At 34.5% G+C, this 24,056-nt stretch overlaps 2 protein-coding genes and 1 long non-coding RNA gene across 4 annotated transcripts; 1 reads left to right on the plus strand and 2 right to left on the minus strand.

The window, feature by feature from the left end:
- Positions 1 to 2,345: 2,345 nt before the first annotated feature.
- Positions 2,346 to 13,618, minus strand: LOC103486570 (protein ROS1A). The gene is made up of 20 exons (XM_051084139.1): positions 12,964 to 13,618; positions 11,925 to 12,557; positions 9,790 to 11,475; positions 9,299 to 9,691; positions 8,019 to 8,109; positions 6,562 to 7,921; positions 6,394 to 6,473; positions 6,158 to 6,242; positions 5,984 to 6,075; positions 5,555 to 5,623; positions 5,398 to 5,434; positions 5,241 to 5,323; positions 4,476 to 4,952; positions 4,252 to 4,288; positions 4,082 to 4,145; positions 3,807 to 3,946; positions 3,649 to 3,714; positions 3,457 to 3,571; positions 3,352 to 3,390; positions 2,346 to 3,020 (listed from the first exon to the last, which is right to left on the minus strand). Exons 2-20 carry the CDS (start codon positions 12,445 to 12,447, stop codon positions 2,902 to 2,904), a joined length of 5,556 nt encoding a protein of 1,851 aa, XP_050940096.1. The 5' UTR covers positions 12,448 to 12,557; positions 12,964 to 13,618; the 3' UTR covers positions 2,346 to 2,901.
- A 4,425-nt stretch (positions 13,619 to 18,043) lies between these two features.
- On the minus strand, positions 18,044 to 23,755 carry LOC103486569 (delta(14)-sterol reductase). Of its 2 annotated transcripts, XM_051084140.1 has the most exons (13): positions 23,427 to 23,755; positions 23,207 to 23,324; positions 23,011 to 23,081; positions 22,806 to 22,862; positions 21,792 to 21,883; positions 20,804 to 20,851; positions 20,422 to 20,542; positions 20,296 to 20,342; positions 19,533 to 19,614; positions 19,106 to 19,182; positions 18,893 to 19,012; positions 18,532 to 18,606; positions 18,044 to 18,447 (listed from the first exon to the last, which is right to left on the minus strand). In XM_051084140.1, exons 1-13 carry the CDS (start codon positions 23,472 to 23,474, stop codon positions 18,294 to 18,296), a joined length of 1,110 nt encoding a protein of 369 aa, XP_050940097.1. In that variant the 5' UTR covers positions 23,475 to 23,755; the 3' UTR covers positions 18,044 to 18,293. The 2 variants fall into 2 exon arrangements, with proteins under 2 accessions (XP_050940097.1, XP_050940098.1); XM_051084141.1 differs by lacking the exon at positions 23,427 to 23,755 and having other exon boundaries at positions 23,190 to 23,327.
- On the plus strand, positions 18,555 to 20,608 carry LOC107990595 (uncharacterized). Its single transcript, XR_007820432.1, has 3 exons — positions 18,555 to 18,703; positions 19,722 to 19,779; positions 19,858 to 20,608. It is a non-coding gene; the product is annotated as an uncharacterized LOC107990595 (long non-coding RNA).
- Positions 23,756 to 24,056: the final 301 nt, after the last annotated feature.

A 24,056-nucleotide genomic window follows, 5' to 3' on the forward strand; every position in this document is an offset into this window, starting at 1 on the left:
AAATGTCTTGTTTGACTAAACATATATTCGCAAATTAGATTGGAACGTCCATATATATGACATTGACCTCACTCGTAAGTATAAGAAGAAATACCTGTCAAGTATTTGGTAAATCCATTTTGATAGTCTAAATATAGTTCGAACCATTTCTTATAATCGAAAATGGATATCAAACCTTAAGCCATAAACATTTAAAGAGAGTAGAAGATAATCACATCAATTACCATGGAACAAAGTTAAGATTCGTTCAACCAAGAAAAAAAAGAGAGAGAAAAAAGAGAACAGTGAAAGTAATAAAAAGGGAGTAAAGTTGAAATTAAATTCCCCAAACCCAACTAAAAATGATAACTTGTCATAAAAGGATAAAACAAAAATTAAAAAGGAAACAAATAACTTCTTAGGGAAATTACTTAAATGACATTGTTTTAAAAATATTTACAAAATAATAAAGTATCATAACTTATTATTGGTAGTACACCACCATAAATTACTACCATATTTATCGTGATACAAATATATACAAATAACAATCAACATAAACATTACAATATATTATAAATATTTTAAATTATATTGCTATATTTAAAAACAACTTTTATTATAATTATCGTTAAAAAAAAAACGATTATTTATTATAAAAAAATGAAACCTAAAATCAAGAGAGCTGGGCGGGAAAGGTACAAAAATTGGCGGCTAAGTGGAAAAAACAGCCAATTTTCTCTCATTTCCCCCTCCTACCGTCTTCCTTCCCGCTTTCTCACATGTTTGGCTCTTCACTGCTCTCTCCTCAGTCCGATCTCTTTCCGCTATCCGATCTCTCTCTGCTCATTCGCCCGCATCATACATTCGCAACGAAGGTACGTTTCTTCATCTGTAAGAGTAGTCCTACCGACGGCTCAAGTTCTAGTTGAACTTAGTCAGATACCAGTCTATCTTATAACTGCATCATGATTCCTCCAATTCAATTCGCTTTATCACATTATCTGTAATTTGCGCAAGATTTGTTCATTTACTACATAAATCGGCTAATTTTATCTTGTTTATCGTCAATGATTGGTTACCCTTTGATCTCAATCTGTTATTTTCTCTTCAGATCGGTCTTCATCTGCGGTCCGATTTCCGTCTGCACGGCCACTTGGTTCATATTGCGGACTCAAGGTATGTTTTCTGCTCTGAAATAGCGGTTTTATAAAGATGTTTCGAGTTCTAGATGAAATTAGTCGGAGATCCGTTTATTTGATGAGCGTATTCTGCTTTGTCAAATCCAATTCATTTCTCCCATTTCTGTTGCTACAAATATGGTGCCTCTGGCACTTTAATAAGATCGACTAGGCCTAACAGTTCAAGATTTTAGAATCGTTTGTTGTTAAGTCAAGAGCAGTGCACTCCAATATAACCCGACTACTTTTATTTTGTTTATGTTTATTAGTTGATGAAATGGTGACTGTATTAGCTCATTTTGATTTCTCTTCAGTTCGATATCACGCTGCGCTTCGGATTCCATCTATGCCTTCAATCGAATGATACAATGTACTCAAGGTACACGTTTTCATCCAATATAGAGGTCTTATAATTAACTATATTTCGAGTTTGAGTTGAAATTGGCCGGAGATCAATTTATCTTTGATTATCGTCTCGTGTTTTTTCCAATCCAATTAACTCTCTTTTATTATTTGCTAAAAATTTGACGTCTGTGCCTTTGAGAAGATTTTAGTCCAGCCGAACTTAAGATTTTAGAATGAATGGTGATTTAGGAAGTTGCGCAAGACGTTGTTCATTTCTATACACCTTACTACCTTTATTTGTTTCTTGCCCAATGACTGGTAGTTTGTGCTCAATCCATATTTTCCAGCATACGACATTCAGGAGATAACTGTGAGTCCCGAGATTTTTGCTATAGTTCGAATAAACTGGACTAAGCTAATTTATATAGCAGCTCTTTGGAGGGCTTAACTATTTTTCACGAACATATTGGCGGATTTCTATGCTTTCGCGATTGTATTCTGAAGTGATTTGGCTTGCTTCGTCTTCAATTTTTTTTTTTGGGATAAATTTTGTCGGTTTGTGTCTTTCTTTCTCTCTATATAGACAGATATACTAAATGTCTCAAAATAGACGAACTCATGAGTGAAATTCTTAAAAGTCGAGCCGTTTTTGCGTAACGACTCACTGTATTCCATGGAGTCCTTATAATGGTTTGAACAACAATTTCTAATATATTCCTTTTCCAATAAAATTTCAGTTCAAGAGTACTTATATTATTTTTTTGGCTTCTTTAATAACCAAGTACTCCTTTTCCTCGAACTTGTAGAATATTATTTTCAAACATAAAATTACTCAAAAAGTTTGTTTTTAAACGCATTTTCAAATTTCTATATCTAGATATATATATTCTTCTATACAGCTCCCAAACTACCTCCTAACTATCGGATTCACACAGGAGTTATATTTTGTTTCGCACCAACAAGCCACTAAACACTGCCTCTGAATTGGATATTCTCGTCTTTTGCATCTTTACGCCCATCTCTATCTCTAATCAATTATCTGTCTGGTAAAAAAAACACGAATTTCTCCTCAAAACTCAGTTAAATTTCTGATGATCACTAGTTTGACGTGCTGTAACCTTCCGTTTGCTGCTATGGAACTGGCATCTCACATCTTGGATAGAGAAATTAATAAGCATCTCATGGCTAGTGTCGGACGCTAGTTTTTTTTATGAATGATTCAGACTTGAGCTTGAAATGACTAATTCTAGTGCTGTTAATCACGTGTCAAACAGGAATTTACAAATGGATATTAACTTATTTGTGACGGGTTGGAAGCTGTCTTACCAAATGTTGTTCTTTTCTTACTGCTATGTTATTTGTGCTGTCCTTGTTTGGGCTTCATCTCCTCGCTCTCTTATTGATCCTCTGTTTTGCCTCTTCCTCTGTTCAATTTGCTGGCTGGAAAATGAAGCCTGGCCATCAATGGTCGGGGCGCTCTTGTTTTTTGATCAAAACCTCTTACACAGACGAACCCTGCATGTTGTGAATAGTGAAAGTAGAGAATGATAAGGTTGAGAGATTTATGATAATTGTTAATGTTTACTCGAAGTCATTGGTTGGTGCAAACACAGGGCCAGTAAATCCTAAAATTTTGTTTTCTGTTAGTCTGCTACCACTATTCTCACATCTTTAACATTGTATTTTGTTTGTAAATGTTACACCTGTTCATATGTCATCTGCAATCACGCATACATACATATACTTACACAGACAGACAGACAGACACACACACACACATATATAGCAAGCGTTTTTCTCAATGGCGCATATAGATGATAGGAAAATAGTAAATAAGAATAGGTACCTCTCCAGAAACAGTGTTGGATGCCTTGTGTTGATAAACCTGGTGGACAAGAACTGTTATTATTTAATCAATCACACAATAAGAGGTATATGTTCTATGAGGAACCTTTGAATATTGTTGGTATGGAGGTCCCAAAATATACGGTGCGTCTAGGTAGATTCCATATCCAGTCTCTTGGAACATCTATTGGGTTGAGGCTTGATTCGTGATCCGCAAACACCTACAAATAATATTTATAGTAAGTTGTGGCACTAAGCCTTGAAGAACAAAGATGGTACATATCCCATTTAACTTTACCTCATTGACTTGAAAGTAAGTGCCATTCAGTGGAAAGCTTCCTCTCATTGCTGTCCGACATGGTATCTGTTTTTTTAGTGGGGCGGTGAGTATTTATCAGGATTCGGTATACTAGGTAGATTTGAGCATAACAATTTAGTTGACAAGACATATCTCACCAAAAGAGTCCCTCGAACCATGAAGGAGTTGGCTTCTCTGACACTGTTGCATGAGAGGCACTCCTCCTCACAACACAATTGATGGTGTTCTTGATTACTGCATCTTTTTTCTGGTAGTTGGATGGAATTTGCTGTTTCGCCTGAGTAGCATAAAAATATAACTGATTACAGAATTCATGAGCAAACATACTTCAAAATGTAATACTTCGCCTTTTGGTTTAGTCTTCTGTCCTTGAATTAGATAGCAATTTGTAATGTTTTGGAGGTACATCTACCTGGTGTCCATATAGCCAAAAGGTATGAGGAAGGATCATCTGGCTCTCTTCTATCCAACTTCAACTGATAAGAATTACCACAGGGTCATAATTCTCCACATTCCCCATAAATGAAAAGCACTTCAAAAGAAGGTAAAATTGTTCATTCTTTAGATGCAAGAATCACTAACCTTCTCAAGAAGAGGGTGGTTATCTGGAAGTTCATAGCTGCAAACGGTGGAAAAAAATTAGCATGCAAGTAGAAAAATTTGTTTGAAATGTGATACCTATAGCCGTTGACATTGGACATCCACTGGGCAAACAATTTCTGAACCCTTAAATTATATCATGTAGTGCCATCTATTTGGAAATGCGAAAAATTTTGATGAGTAAGGGTAGCAAATGTTTTGCTTACACTTGATGCTCTGTTCGCAGCCGGCTGACATTCTTAAGTTTGGGCGTGGGAATTGACGCGGCTTCTGGGGTTAATGCAATTAAGGCTTTTGACATGTCACCTTCTTGAAGTTCCATATTCTTTTGAACATAGTTCTGTAAGTTCTGTGAGAACTCCTCAATGTTTAGTTTTATTGTAGGAATTTCATCAGGGTCTTCGTAGAAGGCATCCTCAATGTCGATGATTCTTGGGTCTTGGGTGGCGGTTTCTTGCTCTGGTGTTGCTGGTTCTTCAATAATGGGTACACATGCACCAGCTGTAGTCTTACCATCACATTCATGGCTTTCTGATGGCTTGATCTCTTCAGATGATATTGTCGACGGAGGGAGGGACAGCATTGGTTGGTCAATTGTTCTGGGTTGGTTATTGTCTGGTTCTCTGCACTCAGTAGTACTGACTATTCTTTTATCTTCTGGTGCTGGAAGGCCAAGCCTTGCACTGGATATGTAAGAAGCATGTCTATTAGTTAGTCCACTTATCCATACTTAAAGATTGCCGTCCTTATGAGAATTGCTGCTGGAATTAAGCTTTAAAGTATCTCTGTCCTTAACATGTGATTAGTGACATTCTAAGAGAATTGAACTCAAAATAGTAGCTATTAGTTGGGCCCTAAATCATGTTGCTTAAGCGCACGTACTCGTTTTTAAAAAAGATAGGAAATAAAGAAAAAAAGAGAGGGAAAGAAAGACTGCATGAACTGATGGACCAGGAGAAAGATGGCCAGACCTTGCAAATGCGCTTGCGAAATGCCTACATTCTCCTCTCATTGGACAAGCATTACAATTTGGTTTGCTTTTGGTACAAAAGACCTGCACCATACATTCCTGTCAAGATCGTATATAAGTTGGCTTATGCCATAACCAAAATTTCCAAGTAAAACTACCTTTCCAAATGTAATCATTTGGTAGTGCAACTCATACCTGCATCCAGATATATAGGCAATTGGTGGGCAATTAGTTGGATTCTCTTAATTACCACAATTAGTGATAAAATAATAAAGCGCATCCATTTCTAGGCCTATAAGTGGAAAATGTGCTCACAGTGTTCTTTGGTCAAGCTTGCAAAGCCGAGGCCATAGATACTTTTGGATCGACTCCAGCACAGGGTACCTTGGAGGGGGAGCAAGAAAACGTTCAAAGAGTGATTATTTTTCATTCCCCAGATAGTGTTCTAGTGTTTCTATACCATCATGAAAATTGAATGTTGAATTTTCTGTTTTTCATATGCAAATTATTGATAAGCTCTGTTTATATAGCAGTGATACTTGTTTCAAAAAAAGATATTGCAGCGATACAATTGGAAATAATTTATATCATTAATCAATCGAAGTATATTAACTAAAAACTTGTCCTTATTTAAATTTTTAAACATTTAATATTGGAAAATGGATTTCTGAATATTTTCTTGACATATCTTTTATAGGGTAAAGAAGTATAGATTTTGCTAACATATAGACTTGTCATACTCACAATTCTAGAAGATGCAACTGTAGGGACTCTGGTAGTGGTTGAAGAGGTACCCATCCTAGTCGTACAGCTATACGCCCAACATTTGTATCAACCTGTTGAAGGTATAAGTGATAATCACACATACACATATATAGGATCTATCTGATTTCATGTCGATGCTTCATTTTGACTTACGGGGAAGGCAAGATGATGGAGGGTAAGAAGCCGCACACACTCCACACTTTTCAGTCCCAATCCTCTTATGCTTAGTAGATATTCTCTGCATATGTTACATTTGTGTGTAAAACCCAACATACGAATGATGCAATTTTGGTGGATGCAATATATTCTCTAGTGTAGAAGATAAAATTCTAAATATTCCTCAATTTCATTTTCAAGAATTTGATATTTAAGTTCTCAAGTAATCTTACTTTGCCTGGTCTGGTTCCACATCTCTTAACCATTCGAGATCAATGCTCCCATGATCTTTCACCAGACGGTTTAGAAAATCCTGTACAAATTACTCATACAGTACTCAGCTAGTGCTAGGGACTGATTAGAATTTTAGATCATGTATGAAGTTAATGATATGATGATACCTTGATTCGTTCAGCAAGCATGTTGTTCATGCCCCGTTCTCTGATGGCATGTGCAATCTCATTCACATCCGCACATCTTAAAGCTTCCCAATCCAATGAATCCATCGTATTTTCAGTTCTCTGCCGTGTCTTTCCGTTGGTTTCTGTCTGCTTTCGTAAGTTGTCCCAATTAATTTTATCTTTTTCCTTTGCAACTTGCTTACTCTGAGATCTTGAGGAGGCAGGTTTCAACTCTTTGAACTCATTACTAAGTAGATTATACTCCTTTGGATTTGGCTTTGTTGCTATTTCTGTAGCATTTGGTGGACTTCCATGCACAGTATTTGTACATTCTGCTGGTGACTCCACATTTTGAGGGTCTTCAATCACACTGCTTTGAGACTGTAAGGTCAAACCTGGGTCCTTTGCGTTGATGCTTAATTCACTACTTGATGATGGTGCTTCAATGATATCTACTATGAGCTCCATCTCAACATTAGCATGATTGTCAGATTCGACTGTCAGTGTACTTTGTTCAGTATGAAATTGTTCGTCCTTGTTCTGGCAATCATTAGAAGTTTGAACTCCATTGCTTGTCTGACAGCAGTCAACATCCAATGATTTTGAGGTCTGGTTTTGCTGCGTTTGGTAACCACTCAAATGATAAACAGAATTTTTTATGGATATTTCAGGATCATCTGGTTGGGAAGTGTCATCTATTCTATTGTCACACTTATTTTCTACTAAGTTGTTGGTGATGGTATTTTCTGACTGTTCAACGGAGATATCAATGGTAAAATTAGCATTTAAAGTATTTAGTCCTGTCATCTGAACAAGCTCCTTTGATGAAGAGTCGATGTGTGCCTCTGCGGACCAGCTTGGTAGATCTTCTGAGTTTCCTTCTGAGGATGGTTCCATACTCTCATTGGTTTGAGGAATTGATGAATCCAAAAAGTCTTGAGATGAAAATGAATCATATGTTTCTTTCTCTCCGGAGAAACATGCTTGCATTGAGCTGGTTTCGGTCAACGATATTTCTCCCACAGAATTGCTAAATGTCTCAAGAATGTTATGAGATGAACCAAAACTTTTCTTTTCTGGTTCTTTGTTTGAGCTCCCATCCTCTACATTACTTCCGGATGATTCATTGTTGTCAACAATTATTCGTCCTTCACTTTTTTCCATTTCATCTTTCATCAAAGAGCCCTCTTCACTTATTTGCTGATGTATTATCTGTTTGTTCAATTTCATGCTATCCTCTAAATTGAACATGCATGCTTCTTCGGGTTCATTCAACTCTATAATTGGCTCTTGAGAGGATGATGCTTGGCGACACTTTGGCTTAGGAGGAAAACGTGCAGCAAGAGACATGAAGGCAGAGCTGCAAACATCAGGAGGAGTTGGTAAAAGAAAGGGGAAAGATGGAGATTACTTTGAATTACACTTTTTAGCTCACACCATTTAACAATCTAGCTTACCTAGAAAGGTGATCTGAGACATTCTGAGTTAGGAATACTCCAACCACAGAGTCCACGACTGATCCCTTCCATTGAGAGAAACGCCTATCTCCTGGAGAAATGATATCAAGTTACTACTTAGAAATATCAGCAAAATAGTTGCTACAGTAAGGATGCCTACCACTAGGTGTAGACTAATCCTTCGTGCAAGTTAAATTTTCATTTGTGTTTTTCTGGAGCACATTGCTGACAAGTACATATATATATATATATATATATATATATATATATGTGGCGAAACACTTGATTTCTAAGCCCAAGAACTTAATTTACTGTTTAATGTGTTCCAAAAAGGGATATACAAGAGGTATGCAGAAGCACTAGGCTTCTAAAGCCATGATTGGGAGTGATTTTAATCTAGTTAAAGTCACTTTTGTTATTTGTTAAAAATCATTCTGACACATGTTGTTTATCTTTTTTTTTTAAATGGAGATAAACTTATTTATTAATAAAAACTCATAGTAAAAGAAAATTATACCATGAGAGTAATAAAGAAGCCTAAAAGAGGGAATCTAGGGATTAGGATGCGCACCTAGACATCACATCGAAACATGTTTTTAACCATTGAAAATCAATTTTGATATAAAAATTGCATTTAAAAGTGTAAAGTTAATATTAACTAGTTTTGAATTATTTAATATTACTTTACTTTTAAATGCAATTTTCATATCAAATTTAATTTTGAATGGTTAAAAACATATTTCGATGTGATTTTGAAAATGACAAGTAATTTTAACCTTGAAACATGTCCTAAGCCTAGGAATTTGATTTTTCTTGTTTAATTCCTACAAGAAGGTATGCCAAAGGTTTTATTGTTCTATAAACCCTCTTGTTGCTCTTTCTCTCTGTCATTTCTCATATAGATTGATTTTACTGAACTAATGTCTTCTTAGAATTCAAGGACACAGTTGTACAATCTATAGAACATATTTTGCTCAAGTAAGGTCGTTTTACTGAATTAACGTCATACTCCATGACTCGTAAACCCAATTATCTAATGAACTTCACTGAACTTTGTTATTTATTTGATGTCTACATGGAGTTCTAGAAGCAACTCTTTGGTAGCAGTGGGTTAAGAGTTGGATAGTTTATTGACGAATCAAATGATATTTTTGTTCCAATTTTTGCCTCTTCTTCTCCCTCTGAATTAAACTTTTCCTTGCCATAATGATTCAATTCCTAGTAGTGATGATACAAGTCGGATCCTAGATGTAGAAATATAAGAAGGAAGGTCTTTGTACCTTGAACAAGATGCATCCGAGCAATAAATGAATCTGCTCGTCCTTGAAACACCTTCCTCTCTTCTTCCCACCATTTGATATTTTCTTCATCTGTTCCATCAATGCCTGTACTGTTTATATTTCCCATCAGAAGCTTCCATACTCTACCAGTCTCTTCATCAAGCTCAACTTTTGGTCGTGGACGTCGTTTCTTTATAGGATTAAATGGTACAATAGTTCCATCTCTTCCATAAACTACAATAGCATTGAGCTCCTGATTTTGCATGTTAAAGGGTACAAGTGCTTGCTCTCTATATCCCAAATTGTTGCTTTCCTTGTTGATGTCTAGATGCTTTAATTGTTCAGCTATGAGATCAATAAAGCATATTTGATTACCGTGTTCTGAGGCAGTTCCTGTATAGATAAAGGAAAGGGGTAAAAAGTAAAGAAACAAAAATCTTTAATTGGGCGAAAATCTTTAGCATCGATAAAGAAACTTTCAATTTTGGTACCTAATGTCTTGGGAAAGAATTGCCAGGGACTGAAGGATACAAATCTTCGGTCCTCAAGATCTTTATTTATATTGAGAAGTGTTGAGTTTGAAGGTTTCTTCTTTGTTCTTTTCTTCTTTGCCACTGTTGCATGCATCATCTCGAATAGTCCATTTACACATGTTCCGGATGTATTTATATTTTTTGCAGAACCGGCTGGGGGAGGGTGATTAGTAGGATATATTGGCTGCTTCTCCCAATGACTAATTCTTTCTGGTGGAGCCAAGCTAGAAACTCGTTTGGCTGTTCTAGGTTTCTTTTTTGTTCTCCCAGTCTGACCCAAGCCCACGATACCTCCATATGTTTGCAACTTATCCTGAAGATCATTTCCTCCATGCCCAGCTACAGTTTTACTTTTACAAACATTAAACTGAGGTCCAGATATCCAGGCGTTGAATTTTGATACCATGTGATCTCTTTGGGGGTCATTGAAAGAGCATGCACTTTCTGGTCTTGTGAAATTTGTGGCCGTGGTAAATGCACTTGAGGGAACAGGGTTCTGCCCCTTCTCAGTTCTTTTTTTCTTGTAAATGTGGGGAAAATGCATCCAGGACATCGACTGATATGCAGATAATGTATTATAATGGACTCCTGTTAAATTTATGCTCCCAGTATGTGCTTGTTTGATGGCCCGAGGACGTTTCCTAAGGCAACAAGTTGCTTGCTCTATTGACGTCAATGGGGGGTTCTTGCAGAAGATAAGACCATGCGAATTTCCTGGTAATGGATGATTATCATCATTTGGGATGACTTCTACCGTGTTTTCTTTATCAGAATTGGAAATTACTTTACCATTTTGTTCTGTATTGTTCTCCATTTGGCTTTTCGAAGGCTGTTTTTGCTCAGAAGAATTATTTTCAGATGAAAGTTCAGTGGGTGGGGCTTCTTTCTCAGATAGAGACTCGTATTTTTTCAGCATTTGATTCATGGACCAATTTGGATCAGTGGAAGAGCCTACCTCTTCAAGCCTCACTTCCTCTAGTCCTGTAGTTGATTGACTGTTTTGAGTCAGTGAACCTTGTTCCAATGGCCCTGAATCGAGGGATCCATCTCTTGTTTGGGCCTGTGAATCAAAAGTTATGGCTCTCCTGCATGACTTTCTCCTATGCTTGACCATTTCTTGTTCTGAGGTTTCACCTGTTACTTCTATTGAGGGAGTTGCTGAAGGCTTAGCAAGTCCACTTTTCCTGACACGCTTTCTCGCACTTGGATTGGAACTAGGTGTCTTCAAATTTTGTTTTGTTCTGTTAGTCTTTCCTTCAACTATGACCTTAGGTCTATGTTTTCTCCTTCTCTGTCTTGATGCTGGTGTTTTATTCAGGTCACCATCGTTCTTGCCTTCCTTTCCATCTGGGGTACAATTAATTGTTGAGTGCATTGCAGGTTCAAGAAGTTCTTGATTTTGTGTCACGTTTTCACCAACTGTTATTGAAGTATTACAGTTATGGTTCTGTTCTCTCTCATCTTGGCTGTTCTCAATTAGTATCTGCTGTAGTTCCGTCCCTCTTTCGATATATTTACTCTTGCCCATGTCTGGTGTCAAAGGGGCAAATTGGGAGGTTACTCTAATACCAGCTGCATCTGACTCTATCCTCGATGGAAAATTGAGTTCATGGGCATACTGGCTGCCATGTTCAGATGGAACATCTGTAAATTTGGAAATAATTTCAAAACAATGGATGTCAACAGCAATGAACTTCAAGAGATTTGTCACATTATTTATTATAGGAACCTTTACAACTCGTTTGTTCTTTTCACATAATGTAGGTAGGAGCCTTAACCTAATTAAAGCATTTAGTAGTAGCCAAAAAATAAAGGCAGAACTTCACAGGAAACAAAAGTGGGAAATAGAGAAAATGCATATCCATGAATAATTCTCCATTTTCAATCAGTTTTCTCCTACTAATTCCCTTTTCTACTAGATTGTCTCAATTTCCCCAAAGAGCAATACTTTTAATACTATAGTGCTGCTTTTGACACATCAGCTTTTATTTTTTCTAACGATTCTTGCACTAAATGTTACTAGAGCATTATCAATTATACCACATTTAAGAATCTAAAGTGCAATTAACTTTATTCAAATTAGTTGGACTTACACTCTTTTGCTTCTGGTACGCAGCTGCCACCGAAACGATCCTTCATAGAGCTAGACTCCAATTCAATTTGATAGCTAGAGCCAGAATCGAACAAGTCACTTGCATTTCCACCCAATGCAGCATCAGCACCCACAATAGAAGCCGCATCTGCCAAAGCCATTAGCTGCAAAAATGGAATGCCCCCCAGTGCATCCATGGAATGTATCGTCACTGTTCCATTATCATTACGGGCCACTTGAAACTGCCTAGCCTGAGCTGCTTCCCAGTCGTTAGAACCATTAGCTGTCATGGAATTAGCTCCACCGTAACATGCAACTCCACTTCTAGTCTCAGCTTCCTTGTTAGAATTTGAGAACAGTCTGTCTGATCCCAACCAGTATGGTCGTGGCTGATTCCGGTCCATCCTTGCATAGATCAGTGGCTGCAGCGGTGGTTTTGGTAGAATGGGCTTCATGGGTGTCGCTGGAATCCAAGAACCACCTTGGACATCAGCCTTATTTCCCTCAGGTTGGCCGGAATCCATTTGATTGGTTTCCACCACTCAAGCAAAAGAGCCAAATTTTGCCCTCCTGTTCCAGAAATCCCAGCTTCCTTTCCTTGCAAAGGTACCCCTTCGTTTCTTAATCTAATTCTCTGTTCACGGTGAGAAAACGCGATAAACTTAGAAAATTCATGGAGTACCTGTGAAACCCCCCCTCCCCCCCCCCACCAAAAAAAACTAGTTTTATGTTTCAGCTCAAACAGATCGTAGCTGAAATTTAGTACAAAATTATACTCAACAATTAAAAGCCCATCTGAATTAAAGATCTCCCTTGTAAAACCCTGCTGCTCTTTCATGGCAGCATAAACACCCAGCTTTCAAAAATGGGGGAAAGTAGATGAAAGTAGAGAACAACCCAGTCTTTAGCTTCAATGATCATTGTAATAGAAGAGGAAGATGGAAAAAAAAAACCCTAACAAGCCATAAAATTATCCCCTTCCCTTCCATCATAAAATTAATTAAGCTGAAAAGTTAGCATAATTTCAGGGGAATAGTTACCGGAGGACTGAGTCAATGTCGGCAAGATCTGAGTTGTTACCACTCACCGGATGGCCAATAAATCTCTATCTTCCTTCAACCCTCCCTAATACTCTTTTTCCCTATTCTCATTTCCTCCGTTTTCGGATTATATTGCCGCCACCTCACTCCGGCGAACTGTATCATTGTTTCCACCTTCCTCTCAAGCTTTGTTGTATGCCTTCTAATCAACAAAAAGGCCTATTTTTTTAAGAATCATTTAGATCCCCCTTTGTTCTGGATTTGGGATAACTGGCATAAGTGAAGAGAGAAGATGATGACTAGAAGTGATTTTTTCTAAGAGGAAAAAGAAGAAATTAATAGAAGGAAGAAAGAGAGATGAAGGACAGAATTGAAAATGGATGAGAAAAGAGCGAGGGGGAGTGAAGGGAAAAGAGGACTACGGCGGTGGTGGCGATGTTCATTGAAAATGGACGTGGCACCTGCAAACCTTGCTCGGGGAGAGGGAAGGGAACGAGAAAGAGGTTAAAAAGGAAGAAGATTTTAATTTTGAGCGATACTTGAGTGCATGCATGGCCTGCATGTACTTTAACGACCCCAACTTAAATTTTTTAAGAAAGATGAGTGTAACTTAAGATACAATTTAATATTTATATTATTTACAATATATTTTACGTTCATACGATTTTTATATTCATCGTACTTTTATTAAAAGAAACTGACTCATTGAAAATTATTTCTAAAATTTCATTAGCTAAGAAGTCAGTCGTTTGATAATCATTTTTGTTTTTCTATAATTTTTAATCTTTTACATATAAAAAAATAACATCAAATTTTATAATATTATTGTAAAAGATAAAATTGTTGAAATATGTACAAAATATGATAAAATTTTAGAATTTATTAATATATATGTTCATATATTATAAAATTTTGGTTATATTTGTAGATATATTTTATTTATTTATTACATTGAAAATAATAAAAAAAATAATTTCCAAAATATTATGTTAAACTTTTTGAGTAATTGGGGGGAGAGCGTGTTAACCGTAGTATTTAACGGCAACCTGGTTGAACACGGCGGCCAAATAAAACAAACCCGTTTCATCAGCTAACGGTGCCATTCCGTCCGTGAATACCTCCTCCGTTAGTCTTGACCCCGAGGGAATCTTCTAATTTATCCTTCTTTTAATCTATTTTAATTTAATTCCTCCCTTCTTGAAGATCTGATAACTTGACCCTACAGATCACCACAAACTGCGTGCTTCTCTTGTTCATGATGGCCACGTGTAATTAGATAGCAAAAGACACTGCGATGGCCGCCTTTAATTTTTCGACCCTCTCGTTGCATTGGCCAGACCTCTTTGTCTTATCTGCCAAAATCCACCTGGGTAGTTAAATTAGGTTAAAAAAACACTTTTATGTACCATTTAAGGCTTGTGTTTGATAATTATTATGGAAGAGTGACGGTGAAAATTAAGGTCAATGAGGTGGTGAATAAGGTTTTTTTCATACGAAAAATGTGAGTACAAATAACAAGTTAATAAATCTCTTTAGTTATTTGTTTATTGGTGAATTAGATGATGAATTGGTCTTTTTACTTTTTAATCAAAACTTATCAATGTAACAATTTAGCTTATTAGTATCAGTTTCTAATAATCTAGTTTCTAATAATCTAGTTTCTATATTATTTTATATTATAATCACTCCATTCTTGAATTTCAAAATTTATCAAAATTAAATGTTCCTAACTTTAATTACATAATAACTTATTATGGTTTATAAAAATTGATTAAATCAGTTTATTGTCTTATATATATATATATATATTTCTTTAATCCTATAGAATTTTTACGATGATGATGTAGTAGTAAAATTATTGGAAATGTTAAAATCATTTAAAATATTTATAAAATACAGTAAATTTTCATATTTTATTAATAATATTTTTAATAAAATTTTAATTTTTATAAATTTTCTAGTTTATTTTGATATATTTGAAAATATTTCGATGTAATATAGAGTGAAATTAGTTTGAATGATAGAAGAGTTGAAAATATTTATAAATATAATAAAATTTTATTTATAGATTCAAATCAATTAAATTATTATTTATTTATGCAAGAAATATTATAACTTAGTCACTATCAATTTTAAATGGAGCAAGTTACTTTTATAAATGTTTTGAGACAAGAATGTTATTAGCCTTAATTTCATTACACATATGATATACCTTTTTCATTTTTACTTTCTATTCTTTCAATTACATTTATAAACTTCAAAAGCATGAATAGATAGGAAGATATCACCTTTTCTTAATGGATTTTTTTAACTTATATCAACTTGGACCTAAATTTTTTGGGTTATAATCAGATTTATGGAAATTCAATTAACTTTTAAATGTCAAACTTTAGTTTTGGTTTTTTCCTAAAATATTAAATTTAATTACACGATTTTTTTTAATAGGACTAAATGCAATACGATATTCATGTAAAGGATATGCAATGTAAATAAATTTGAATCACTTTCAAAGTATAAAAATCAAAATAGTATTTGAATAAACTTTTAATTTTATCAATTTAAATTTTAAACATTAAATCTAAGTGTTGTAGTTTTGATCTTTCAATTAAATACTTTTCTTACCGTTGAAAAAAAAAGTACATTTTGATGGATTCAATAATTTATAAATTAATACATACGGTACGAAATTGGTGCAAAATATATATATATATATATATATATATATATATATATATATATATATATATATATATATATATATTATCTATTTATATCAAACCAATTCCGCGAGAGTGATTTAAAAAGACAAATTTGCTAACTTTAAGAAAAACAATGATTTAAAAATGATGTTCATGTCAATAAAAACTTATTAAATACTTAGTCTTATATTTTATAATAAGAAAAAAAAAATCAACATCTAACCTTAAAATTCGTTATATATTTAGAGTTAAAAAAATCGAAAAATAACTTTAAATTAAAAAAGAACCGGTGGAAATATTTATAATTATATAAACAATATTAAATCTATTTAGATAGCACTTAGAGTTTTTGTATACTTATAAAATAGTATAGTGATATTATAATGTTTCTTTTCCTGACAGGCATTAAATATGATTTGATTCACATGATATTTTTTTTGTAGAGATGTGGCCATGTAATTTGGATAAGATAGGACACGGAAAATTATAAAGACCTCCCTGTGTCCTACAAACGAAAAAGAAGAAGAAGAAGAAGAAGAAGAAGAAGTAACGCCGCTTGCTTTAAATCCCTTTAAAATAATGTCATCTATTACCAAATGGATTCGTGGGACCCACAAACTACCTTCCTCAAACTACTTAACGATTTTTATAAGAAACTTCGAAGTCAAATTTATATTATTTTATTTTAAACGTTAGTATCGTGATATTTTGTTATATTTAAAAAATATATATTTTTTTTAATATTATTGTTATTTGAAAGAAACTCGTTGAGTTAATTTGTTTGTAAAGTTAATAAGTCAATACTTGGACTATAAAATTGAATTTCAGTGTTTTTAGCGTACAATCGAGTTATTAAGTTGGAGACCTCGAGTACTTTTTTTTTTATCTTTTTTTTTTGTAATATAAGGATGTCCAATTTTTTGCTTGTTTGCTTACAACTTTCGTTTAGTGATTCAATTGGGGCATTTTTTATTCTTTCGTTTTTCCACACTTGATCGAAAAGTCAACTTAAAAAATTCAAATATATTTAGAGTTTTATGCACATAGCCATTTTATTAGAGGTAAATAAAATATTCATATTTTGTATTTTCAATAAAGTTAGAGGATATGAGTGGAATATGCAAAATAATAATAATAAAGCAAGTTACGACGTCGAGTTTAGTGTTATTTGATATTATGTCAAACTGTAGCTAGGTCAGAGTTTATTGTGCACGTATGTTGGTTGGTTTAAAGCATTTGTATTAGCCACGTGAATAATACCTATTATAAAAAAAGTGACACCAATCAGATCAAACGATTTAAAATATACTCGATTTTCTTAAAAGGAGTTTTTGGTATTGACTTGTATTTGAAAGAGAGAAAAAAGAAAGCCCAATGAACATACTATAATCAAAGAGATTGTCTTATTAAGAATAAATCATTTTTATATGAAATTGATGTAATATGATTCGTAATCTATTAATTGGATACAAAAGTGAATTCAATATTCTTTGAATTTCATATAAAATTAGAAGTATGTTTAATATACATTGCGTTGCATTACAATATTGTGCATAAGATACCATTGGTATATATATATATGGTTATATTATTATAGTATCCTCATCTAGTGGGGTTAACTTCAAATTTAAAATCTGCATAATTAGGCATTAATTTTGTTCATTTATTTAAAAAACACTATTACATTCATTTTATTTATTCAATTGTGTAAAATGAATTTTCAATATAATAAAAAGAACAAAAGGAAAAAAGAAAAAAGAAAAAAGAAAAGTGATGGATGGATGGATGGAAGTTGGAAGCATTTCAAGGAAGGAATCAATGCAGCCTTTTACTTTTTGGAAGACAGAGAATCCCTGTCATTGATTTAAATTTCCACTCATAATTTTTCTTTGAAGGAATAAATTCCTTGAAATGCAATTCCTAATAATTATGATATCTTTTCTTTTTTCCTTCAGAAAAAAAACATTATTTTGCATTTATTTGAACATTTCAAGTAGACCTCTGCTTATCACTTGCTATCAAAAGTGTATCATCAAATTTACTAGATCAACAAATTAAATATAGTAACTTTGAAATATTTCACTTTCATTTTCAATTGATAATTGTTTACATACTCGTTTGCCATAACATGTACTCAATATTTGAAATCTTGAAAATATCGATATGTAGTCCTAAACTTGTTACTCTAAACAAATACAATACTTCTTAAATTATCGAATCTGTCATTTTAAGTATTCAAATCGTTTACTTTTTGATTGAGAATATACCTTACTAATGCTAAGATGAAAGATATGTTCACGTTTGATGTTATGTGATAGTGGATTCTATTAATTTTTAACACAACTAAGACAGTCAACAGATAAAGGGAAGAAAAGAAGAAATAAAAGAAGAGCATATTTATATTAATAATTATTTCCTCAAAATTTTCTAGGAATTGTAGAAAAAAAAAGTGTTGGTTGGCCCAGTTGACACAAAATGAGAAGACAATAAATAACTAAACAGACAGAGAATCCATGAACATGGAAAAACATATGAAAATTGTGTCTTGGAGAAGAAGAGAGGTACCAGACAAGAAGACTAACATCTCAGCGACGAGTGTTCACATTTCGCGCACGTAACGATATCTTGATGCTAATAAACATAAGGCAATATTCTCCAAGGGACGAGTTTGGTGTACTCCGCCCAAATGTCTTTGTATTTCTCAGCACAACGAGCTTCATCTCGTCTCTCTCTCCATATTAGCAGAATGAGAAGATACATGGGATAAAAGTATGGAATTGGGGAGCTGCAAAAAAGAAGGGAGATTTCTCTTCATGGGTTTGGTTTTTATTTTTCCTTGGCTACAAAGACAGAGGTACCAAAGAATTACCTTATCCCACATGGCAAGCTGAAAGAAAGTGCAAGCAACAAGTCTCCAAGGTAATTACAGTGGCGAGCAATTCCCCTACTCAAGAACAAGTATTAGGAAACCATGTCCAAACAATACCCAATAAGATCTCAACGAGGCTCATATTTGAAGATTGAAAAATTACAAGATTTTGGTAACATTCCTGTTTCTTGTTCCTCTTTCTTATTCAGTCTTTGTGAGATTTATGCATTTGGTGATCATCCTAATGATTTCTTTGTATTCTTTTGATTTTCAAAAGAAGCATTTGTAGAGAAATTAAAGTTTCAACTGAATGGATGTTATGCTCAAGGTAACAAGTAAACTAAATAGATGATAATCTTACCAATAACCAGAAGCAAGCAACTTTCCTCCAACAACTTTCGGAGGCTTACCCCATATAAGCGCTTTGTTGTTCTTTTTAAACATGTGTTTTTGCTTGTTAGATCCTCTAAACACAAGATATCTGCCCAAATTAGTACACAAAAAAACTCACATTCAGCAAACCTTTTAGCCGAGTGGAGAAAGTGTCAATTATAAGTCGAGTAATGGTAGCTACCCAATTAAAAAAATTAAGCAATTAGCAATGGTAGCAGCTGTTGTTAGCTCCGCCTTGTTTGTCAAAAGCCACCAACCCTATAACAAGAGCAACACAAACAACCTTTTACAGAATCTCTTTTATAGAAGCCATGTCTTTCAAAGCTTAGGTACATCACTGGACAATTTTCCAGAATACAAATAGGTAAATAAATCACTATGCTTACCAATGTGCATATGGTTTAGCAAGCATATAGAAAGGGAAACATAGCTGCATTACGCTCTAAAAGATAAGTTGAAAAAATGAAGACAATGTTTCAGAGTTTATGGTAGTCAAATGTGCAAGACAATCCAAAATCATAAGGGTGAGGTCTTAAATCTTAAGCATTGATGGGTAACTTGGATTTCAACATGAAATGATGGAAGAAGAAAACTACTTCATTACTTACCTGAATGCTAAAGGTAAAAGAAATCCAAACAAGATCTCCAAATACCAACATGAATCCTAATCTCTCAGCAATTATGTCCCATCTACAAAAGATAAATCATCCACTAAAATTCCGTCTGAATGCACAAATCACAAAGTATGATGGATTGTTCCATGCTTAAAATATATAATGAGCATGATTCATGTGCAGCTTACGAATTCATGAGGCACAAAATCGAACAGAAACTACTTCCAACATTCAAGAAGAGGTATAATTTACTGCTTAACAGAAACTAGTCTTTTGAAATAACATGTTTTTGATATAATATATTTCACTCTTTGATTAGCTTGTTGGTGAAGAGCAGAACTAGACTCACGACTGTCTCCAAGTAACCCATTAGGCTACGTAAGGTACGAGAAATTGGCTTATATGGACAAAGATTCAGAGATTTAAACATGACCGAGAACACTAGCCTAGTGTGGGAACATACTTCAGTCCGTAGAACACTAGGAAATTTTTATGGATGCCATTCACTTTTTTGTTTCCCTGGTGCCCAAGGGATTGGTGAGGGTTTGTCCATTACTTGCCATTGGCGTCTTATTTGTGTTCAAGAACTTCGGCTCTTATACAATCAAGAGCCAACGATACGTGACTATCAAGAGTCAGTGATAGGTGACAATCAAGCATGAAACTCACCCATATTAGCTCTACTTGCTCTTAAATTAGAAAGGAACATTCTCCAGAAGCATTACAATAGGAAAGAATGGTCTGAAAATGTACTTACGTGGAGGTCATGTACTCCTCGTGAACGAAGTAGTCCAGGACATATATCTGAATTAACAAATATTCTATTATTTGGTGTCATCCAAATATAACAAAAAATGAATGAATTCTTTGGAGTATCAGTTACCGCACAAAATGTCTGGTAGAGGATCATCGACTGGCTCATGGTGGCGTTCAAAACACTTCTAGCAAGAACTGATAGATTAATAAGTAGCCAACCCATCATTCCAGCTCTCACAAAGAAAAATCTACGAGAAAATTCAAGATTTTTGTCAATTTATGTAATAACACCACCATTTTGATGTGGATCAACATATCTTATATTAATTAGTAATGATAAGAAATCATGTAAAAAGATCCACCTATTAGTAAAGATAATAAGAGGATTGCACCAGAGGACCGAAAACCAATAAAGGTAAGCGGTCTTGGGCATCATCGTATGGGAAGTGGTGATTAAACTAATAGCATTATTACATGGCGGATGACAGAGTTCAAAACAAGTAACATACTTGAGGTCAATGCCCAAAAAGTGGGGATTCAACTGTATACCAAACCACCTGTTAAGCAACATGAAGGCTGACATTTAGACAAGTGGTCAAATCAGACTTCAATAATTCAACAAACAAAAAAATTAGGCCAATTGATAACTATTTGAATCTTTGTTTTAGAATGCGTGTTTTCTCACAATTTGATAACCATTTCATTCACAATAATTTTTATTTTCTGTTAAATAAACTTTTTCTTTTTTTGGGAATAAAACAAACTTTTACTGAGATGAAAGAATTGCAAGCGCAACATACAAAGACACGTGTCCAACTAGGGAGCCTTAGAATAGACTACGTAAAAAGGGCTCTAATCAAATAAAATCAAACAAAGATCAATAACTATGAAAAGGCCTAATAACAAACAACCAGAGTGAGACAATAAATCTAGCCAACTCCCTAACCTAGCAACATGGCCTCCCGAATTGTCTTGTCTAAAGATCCTGTTATTACGCTAAAGTCAAAAACTAAAAATCTGTTTTACAGCAAACGATAAAACTGGAAAGCTCCATGATATATGACCACGTAAAGCTAATAGGCATTCAGCTAAGAAACAAACTGAAAGTCCTAAAGTCATACACAGTATGCCTCGGAATTTAGTTGTAGCCTTTCATTTAACATATTCCTCAATAGTAAGAAAGATTTGCTGTTCGTATATGTTATGCAATATGTACAATAGCTAGTAAACTCACATTTGTCACCAACTCTTTCTCAAAGGGTGACAATAAAAAAACCCACAAAATCAATCATTTTTTTACATCTGTAATGAGATGTGACAATTTTAATGAGTAGAGAAGTCAAATCATTTATATGAAAGAAATCGATTTCTTAACATCATGTGTCCAATTCCTTAACTTGATCTAAACATCTCAGCCAAACAAACACACCACAAAATGAGAATTGATGACACTAATACATATACGGAAGAAAAAAGGAACCAAAATTGCGTAAGTACCAATCATGAATAAAATTTCCTGTGATATGAGGCTTTAGAGAAGCACTTTGACTACTTGAGCTGTAGCCAGCAACACATAGTAAAAATGTTGCCTGAAAGTGAGACATTAAGGAGAAGGTTAAGAACGGAGTTAAACTAGTAATTGATAATAGAAGGCCAAAAGATTAAGAGGCCAAACTTGATGAACAGTGAAAAAACATGTTATTATGAATAACCTCTTAGCATGAGAATCGCAATAATGGTATTATGTTTTAGTGATCGAAATCAAATAATCATCAAATTCTTGTATGATGGTTCACGATTTGTAGCTACACAAACAAGCTTATTGATGGACATTGTAGGAAATCTTCCAAATAACAAACCTTCAAAGTTACAAACTTACAAGTAGGAAAAATCTCCTTGAAATCCTCTTTTAACATAGAAAAATATAAAAGACCCTTTCAGAATTAAAGTTGGATACCGTAAGAAACTAACAAACATATTCTAACACGAACTGCCTAGTGACTATTTTATGTGCGTTGAGGCACATAATAGTTATTTTCTGTCAGTAGGCCCCTGGCAATTAATGTGATCATAGAAAGAGAATGAGAGAAGCGAGAAATGATGTATAATTTCTTTTTCTAAAAAAATAGAACTTGTGAGGATTTTGTATTGAGGGACATGTGATGGTTATGATATACTCCTGACTAATTATCAGAATTGAGGAAGTATAGAAATACAAAGCTTTGGATTAGAGCGGCATCTTTTTGGTTGGCCTAAGTTATGGTTCCAAAAACAGGAACTCTCAAAATCTCCCGGGGTTTTTACCTCTCTGTTATCAATAATAATCGTTCTCTATCACCACCATTCAACTCAAAAGGAAAAAGGTAAGCATGAAAAGTCAACAATGATGTTGATATGCAGAAGTCCATTGCAGAAAAATGTCAGAAAGTGATGTCAATAATATGCCAAAGGAGACGATGTTCAGCTCTATCGCAAATGTAGTTCAGATATTCAACTTAAAGTTTCACGTACCAGGACACTAAACCAGAAGGTTGCAGATAGCAGCTCCAGTCCTCTATCTGAAATAGCCTACATATACGTTATATTATAAGCTTCTAATAATAACAATTACCAACAGAAGGGAAGGAAAATCAGTACAAATTACCATGAAATAAAGGTCTACGGAACCACGTATGTAGAATGATCAAATACGTAATGAGAAGCAGTGAACACTTACAGTGGGAGAAATGTAATTCATCTTAACACCAACCCCAAGAAGGGCAACGAGCACCAGAAGAGACAGTAGACCTACAGGAGCAGAAAAAACCCCAGAGAGGAAGAGATAACCAAATTTCAATACTCATTTGCAAAGAAATTATAATCTCAGTAGCATAGAACTTAACAAACTGCAATTACGTATGAGAGAACAAAACCATTGCAGCGATATTGAAGCCTAGTACGGTCTGACAAAATCACTCCAGGAATAACTCTGCCAGGTAGAACAGATCCAGCAATGGCCAAGTAAAAGAAGAAGATGAAGAGGATAGCCACCTGATGGCCCAGCAACAAACAGCAGGAGAATCTCAAACACATTGATATATAAATTACACTTATAACAAATACCGATTCACAGGAACAGAATCAAACACTTACAGCTTCCCAAGAGGGAATTGAAGCTTGAAAAAGAAAACCCAGATCCATAATCCTCAAAAACTCGATTCTTGATGACTTTCTGGGAATTTCTCACTTGATTTCCCTCTAGTATAGTGATGAGTTGCCGCAAAAACGAGGGTAATGTCTTCTCGGGATTGTCTAATTTCAACTTTGGCTGCTGCTTTAACTCGAGCCCCGAGTCTCAGTTCTTTCCTACTCCTATATCCGCGGGCGCTGGTTGAACTGCTATTGTAAATCTCTACACCGGGCGGGAACGAGAACCTTTCTGCCTTGGCTGGCTTTTCCAAAACGACAATATTTAGGTGCTGCCTGCCTCGACAGCCAATTTTTCCTGCAGTCCAAATAATTGCTCAATAAACGTCTGCCACGTGGCAAGTAAAACTCTTTTGAATAAATTGTTTATAATTTTTCTTTGTGGGTAAAAGAAAAAAAAAGGAGGAAATGCAAATGGTTAGGACTTAGGTTAGTCTAAAAAATTACTAATTCGTTGCTCCTTTTCCTGTCAAAACTCTCATTTACTAATCTTTACATCAAAATTTCTTAAATATTTTAGTTTATTTAGTTATATTTAAAAAAAAATTAGATGTATTATACACAATAATATTAGCA

The sequence above is a fragment of the Cucumis melo genome, chromosome 4, assembly GCF_025177605.1.
Source record: "Cucumis melo cultivar AY chromosome 4, USDA_Cmelo_AY_1.0, whole genome shotgun sequence".
NCBI lineage: Eukaryota > Viridiplantae > Streptophyta > Magnoliopsida > Cucurbitales > Cucurbitaceae > Cucumis > Cucumis melo.